Source organism: Osmerus eperlanus, chromosome 6, assembly GCF_963692335.1.
Source record: "Osmerus eperlanus chromosome 6, fOsmEpe2.1, whole genome shotgun sequence".
In the NCBI taxonomy this organism is placed as follows: Eukaryota; Metazoa; Chordata; class Actinopteri; order Osmeriformes; family Osmeridae; genus Osmerus; species Osmerus eperlanus.
The window spans coordinates 16,242,282-16,248,229 of NC_085023.1; the positions used below are offsets into that span (position 1 = coordinate 16,242,282).

The 5,948-nt window shown below is 41.9% G+C and overlaps 1 protein-coding gene across 1 annotated transcript; it reads left to right on the plus strand.

The window, feature by feature from the left end:
• The first annotated feature begins 135 nt into the window (after nucleotides 1–135).
• LOC134022402 (homeobox protein vent1-like) lies at nucleotides 136–3,012 on the plus strand. Its single transcript, XM_062463892.1, has 3 exons — nucleotides 136–1,901; nucleotides 2,015–2,247; nucleotides 2,583–3,012. Exons 1-3 carry the CDS (start codon nucleotides 1,637–1,639, stop codon nucleotides 2,844–2,846), a joined length of 762 nt encoding a protein of 253 aa, XP_062319876.1. The 5' UTR covers nucleotides 136–1,636; the 3' UTR covers nucleotides 2,847–3,012.
• The last annotated feature ends 2,936 nt before the right edge of the window (nucleotides 3,013–5,948 follow it).

A 5,948-nucleotide genomic window follows, 5' to 3' on the forward strand; every position in this document is an offset into this window, starting at 1 on the left:
TTTGTCTCATCATGCAATCCTACTACTGAGTGAGAACGTTTTGGGCATGACGCTATTCAGAAATCCTAGACTACTGCACGATTTAGTCGTCGTGGAAGTCGGAGGTCCAATTTGTCGACGAGACTAGCCGTGGAGTCGAGGAAATACGCGCTCTATGGAGTCGACTTCCCCCCCTTGGTCTCCCGCGAGCAGCGGACAGCTCCTATTGTTGTCTAACCGGATCAGAACGCATCTTCAAAGCTCGGTCAAATAAAGGGCGTAATTGGCCGTCTGTGAGGCTAGTCTCTACAACAACAGATCGTCGATAAAAGAGACATTCAGTTAACCTTTATCTGCATTGTCAGAGTTAAGCGATCATTTTAGTGTCATTGTCCTGTAGCTGCTGGGGATATTTAGTCTCAAAAGGCTCAAATACTTGAGGAGGTTTGCATAGGAGCCCGCGGCCTGGACGGTCCGCGCTGATAATGTCAGACGTTCACGCCATAATACTCAAGCACTTATAAAAACTTAAACACTTAAAAAAAGATAACGTGTCCCAATAACGACGCCTTTTGGTAGACCAAAAATCATTGTGGTTTAATGTGTAGACAAATGCGCAAAATCAGGCTTGTGTGTCTGAGAGTGTCCAGGCTTTCTTTGCCCTGTTTACATTTTAACTGCCGGACAATCAACTCTAATTGTGTTGCTACTGTAATACCTTTGATCTGCAATGAGCCGACGGTGGCAAAAGCTTGCTGTTGGTCCACTGGCGCCAGTGCTCACCGGGGTATCGAAGACGTGTTAATACTAAACCATTACAACTGTATTGTACGCGCTTTTGTTTTCCATTTGAGAGCCCAGCGTTGAGGAAGGGGATGGCTCTTAGGAAGGAAGAGTGACATGATCATCAAAACTTTATTTTGGGGTTAACTGAGCACATTTGGATGTTTTTCAGTTCAGAGAATTCTAACGTTGTCTTGTCTATTTTATTTAAATAATTGATCAGGTCAATCAGGCCTGGCAATGTATTGCAACATTGGATTTCTCATTAGGCCTATCTGCATTGGAGTTCGGCAAATATGTGGGCTAAACATATTTTGAAATAGAGACTTTGTTTCTGAGAAGTTTATAAAGTTAGTTTGTTTGTGTGTTCTTCAATGTCGCGTAAATATCATGCTTGGACAAATGATCATAGACTTTGCCATGGGATGGGCTCAGTAATTAAATCCCAATGTATTTGGTATTATTTACTGAAGCAGCGGGGCAAACTAGTGCCACTGTATTCGAAACTTGAAAGCGGTCTCCACCTCTGTCTGCGATACTGCTGTTTCCAGTAGTGTTACATTTTCATTCGGGGCAGGCAAATGTATGAGATCAACTGGTTCTCACAGACTTGGTGGCGCCAGGCTTTCACACACTCACAGGATATGTAAAGACTTCAATAACGACCCATTAGCCCTAATCATTGGGAATCGATCAGGCGTTAACGCGTCTTTGTTGATGCAAATTTGGGAGAGGGCTGGGCATATAAATGCTGACCCTCTAGAACTTCTCACAGCACTCTGACCCTGAGTGCATAGACTACTGTTTGTTGACCAAGCTTCGGGAGTAGTTGTATAGAATTTAGGCACAATCAAGAAACAGTAACAACACGAAGATGGTTAAAATACTTTCCGTCGACTGGATGGCACAGAGCTATCTCAAGAGTGAACCAAACAATGCCTTGCAACCAATGGAAAATATGCCAACCCTGGGTAGACCTCATGTGCCCTGTATGGTCCAGCCACGACAGCCTACCTCGTACAACAAGGTTTACCTACAGCCCAAGCCAAACTCGACAAAAATGGCTTCTACTGAGAAGAGCAATCCTAATTTTAGCCTGGAGTCCTCTGTGCATCAGACAATGTGCTCCTCACCAACTCGTAAGTACAGACTATTGACTTTTCCCACAGTAACATAGCCTACCGTATTTAACTGTAAACAACATGACAAAATTATATGCAGTTAACTAACATACATCTACTTTCTATTGCAGTGACAGAAAACAATGGATACTCATCTGGGTATGAGAGTGAGGCAGCTTCTTCGGAATGTCCTTCTCTTGAGGATGGCAGCGACGGAGAACGGAATGGGGCCCAACGCCGTATGCGAACTAAGTTTACCCCAGAGCAGATTCATAAATTGGAGAAGATATTCAACAAGCATAAATACCTGGATGCTGGGGAGCGCGTCAAAACCGCACTGAAGCTGAATCTCTCTGAAACTCAGGTACGGGCCGCTCTGTGCAACACTAACGTATGATTTAACCATTTATTGCAATGGAAACATGTTTGCCTTTGGCAGTGTGGAACTAATTGCATTGGAGCATAGCTGGCATAGCACACGTACTGTAACAAGGCAGGTAGCATAGTATATAACATGGACAGGTGGACATGAATCATTGTGACAATACGGAATGGATGAGCTGAGGAGTGCAGTGCTAGTGCCATGCCAGAACTACACTAATGCAATCGTCATTCATTCGGTTCAAACCATTCAATTTAAATGTTGGTCGTTGGTGTTGTTGATACTGATTCTCAACGTTTGTACATTTTGTGTTACAGGTGAGAACTTGGTTTCAAAACAGGAGGATGAAGCTGAAACGTGAGGTCCAGGATTTGCGCGCTGATTACCTTACTCCCACACTGTCTCCGATGGTGTTTCCACGCATAAGCCCTTTTCAGAACCATGGCTTCGCTGGACAGCAACTTCCATATTCCGCCACAGCAAATCACACATTATACCACTCCATGGTGCCACAAATGCCAATGCCACATATGTTTTCGCACCAGCCACAGGCAATTATGTCCAATCCGCATTACTTCTAAAACTGATCGAAAGACAGAACTATCGACCAAAACACTTATAATGTGGAGAATAAGTGCAATCTTCTTGTATAAATGTGATATGTAAAATATATAGGCCTATATTTTTGTGCAAATATGTATAGGGACAAATGTTTATTTTATGATTCAATAAAAAGCTTTCTATCACAATCTTGGACTTTTTTCAATGGTGGCATTATCATTTTATATTGCAGTAAAATTGACTTATCGTCGGTTAGGTTTGGTTTGAGAAAAAGGTGGATAGTTTTGTGATTATAGGTAATTGAATGTTGATAGGCGGGTAATTTTAAATGTACAGAGGATTATATGTACATGCTTACATCTTCATAGTCCTTCTGTCCATAAAATGGGATCGGACATTGAGGATAAGGTTGTCAGTGGGTTATGGCGAACATTCGAATTGTGTATCAGATACACTTATCGTTTTGGGTTAAGGGTCGTACGTAAACCGCATAGGCCTCCCGTGGTAATTCAATCATTAAAGTTCGGCCAGTGAACCCAAACATAAAGGAAGACATACGTTGATTAGTAACATATTTGGATGCAATTCCATTTTCAACCACAAACATAGACCTACATCGTCATAACAGAAACGATCAATTGTTCAGGAATCTTTCGTATCAAATAGATATTGGATATTTGTAGTGTGTACGCAGACGGATCATTGGGATAGGATTTGGCGGCGACATTGCCCTAATGTCAACGGCTGGCAGTCTCGTGCTGTGCTTTCATATGCGCGTCAACTAATTCTGTTTGTCCCAGTGGCGGCACTTCAAACGTAAGCTAACGGGGAGATCATGGTCAACAATTAGTCCCAATTAAACCTGTCATTGGTGTGTTTACACTTACCATGGGAGCCCCCGGGACAGGCTCCAGAAAGTCTGGGGTATTGTGTGTCTGAGGAGACCACCAGTTTTAGGTTTGAAGTTAGACCTGGGGTTATCCTGGGTCTGTGAATCTGTGATTAGATTGCTGAGCCCCAGTGCCTTGGCGTCCAGTCCCTTGTATACGCACAACAAATCAGTGTAGGATCAGTCCATGCATATCAAGGGCCAGTAAAGTTTTCCCTTGCAGGCATACTTACATGATAGGCCTAGATTATGTAAATACTGAGAAAACTGTCACGTTTAACAATAAACTTGTACACGTTTTCTTCTTTTGTCTGTAAATATTACAATATTTTTTTTGTTTCAAGCCTTGGTTTTCAATGGTTCTTTGGGTGTCAGTCGCTTGGGAAACAACGGCTATTGAAATGCAAGTCAATAAAGATCAAACAGGATTCTCTCACTTTCCATTGATGCCTGCTGACTGCGGTCACACCCACTGTCTGTGACAACTGGTCGCGTGAGGCCTCATCAGCAGCTGCAGACGACGGCTCTTCTGCCTCCCAAAACAAACATCTTAGGGACTCTGATAAAGACAATGGACAAGCTGACTAGGAAATACATTCCCACTGGAGATTACATTTTGTATTTGCTAATAACTCAAAATTCCTATAGTACCATAAAGGTAGGCCTATAGTCATTTAATCCCATTGATTGCAAATGATTCAGCACCTTTCCAGACATCCAAACACAAAGCTCTTGAAACATTCCATTCCGAGTTTAGATTTATTCCCTGCAGATACGCTACTATGCTACTGTAGGCATATGTCCTCGATTGCTCTACTCAGACTTGTCGGCGCCTGGACACATCAACCAAGCACAGAGCGTGCGAAACACCACGATTGCAACAGCTATTATCTTTAATTAGGACGACAATCAAGTGTCTATGGTTCCGTTGAGAAGCATTTGCATACGCCAATAAAGGGCTATGTCTCTTATATAAACGAAGGCCCAAGTCTCGAAAACTCAAACGCACAGATATAGGCCTATCATGGCGAAGAACTTCTCAGTGCAATGGCTGTCTCGAAGTTTTTACACAAAGCAAACGGAATTTAATGACGTTGAGGATACAATTCATAGTCCAAGATCTCAGAAACAATCAGAAGGTTTTAAACAAAATCTTTCAGAGTCGAGGCTTCATATTGAGTTAGAAGAACTGACAAGGGAATCAAAAAAATATTTCACATCGATATCACCAAACAGTAGGTTACGTAGCTACATGTATCCATTCGAACAACTGAATGAATTATATTGTTTATTAACTGTTGAACTTGTTTAACCAATAACGTTTTATCTGTGCAGATAACTTTGGCTATACTTCAGGTTATGAGAGTGAGGTGGCGGATGACAACGAGGGCGAGGCTGCGCTCAGTCGGCGGATGAGAACCAAGTTCACATGTGACCAGATCTACAGACTAGAAAAAACCTTCAATACGCACAAATACCTGGGCTCCACGCAGAGGAGAAAAATAGCTGATAAACTGGGTCTTTCTGAAAATCAGGTAAGGTCAGCTAGCAGTTATGTGTTTTGGCCTGTTTAACGTAATTACAATTCTATATTGTTGTTTTGACCGAACTATTATGTACTTTTTTTACACATCTTTATAGGTGAAGACCTGGTTTCAGAACAGAAGGATGAAATTAAAGCGCGAGGTACAACAGGATGTGAACTCGGATTTTGTTGTGCCAACATCCATGCTGCCACTGCTGGCCTATGCTTCCGCTCCAACATTTCAGCACCACATTGCGGCTGGACAGCACCCCACCTATAACCAGACAATAGAGTTCCACCCACCCCCGCGACTTCCCACCCACTTACCACGACTCCCCATCCAAAACGTATACCAGCAACCTCTCCATCCACTGATTCTGACTCATTATTATTAAGGTGTTTTAAAATATTGTATTATGGCCCTTGATTGCTGCCATAGAATTGTTCAATACTTCTATTCATGTTTAATGGAATCGTTATAGAAATCTAATATCTAGGTTTGTATTCACCTTTGCACCAGTGTTGTATAGCCTATACGTACTATTTATTTTAAAAGTATAACTTCATATATATAGCCTATATATAATCATGTAGCCTACCTTTATGCAACCTTCTTGAGAATGCATTTATTACAAATAAAACATTATTTTAATACTCATTACTTTGTAATTTACAGTGATTTTACTTCAGTAGCCCCATTGGAATGCC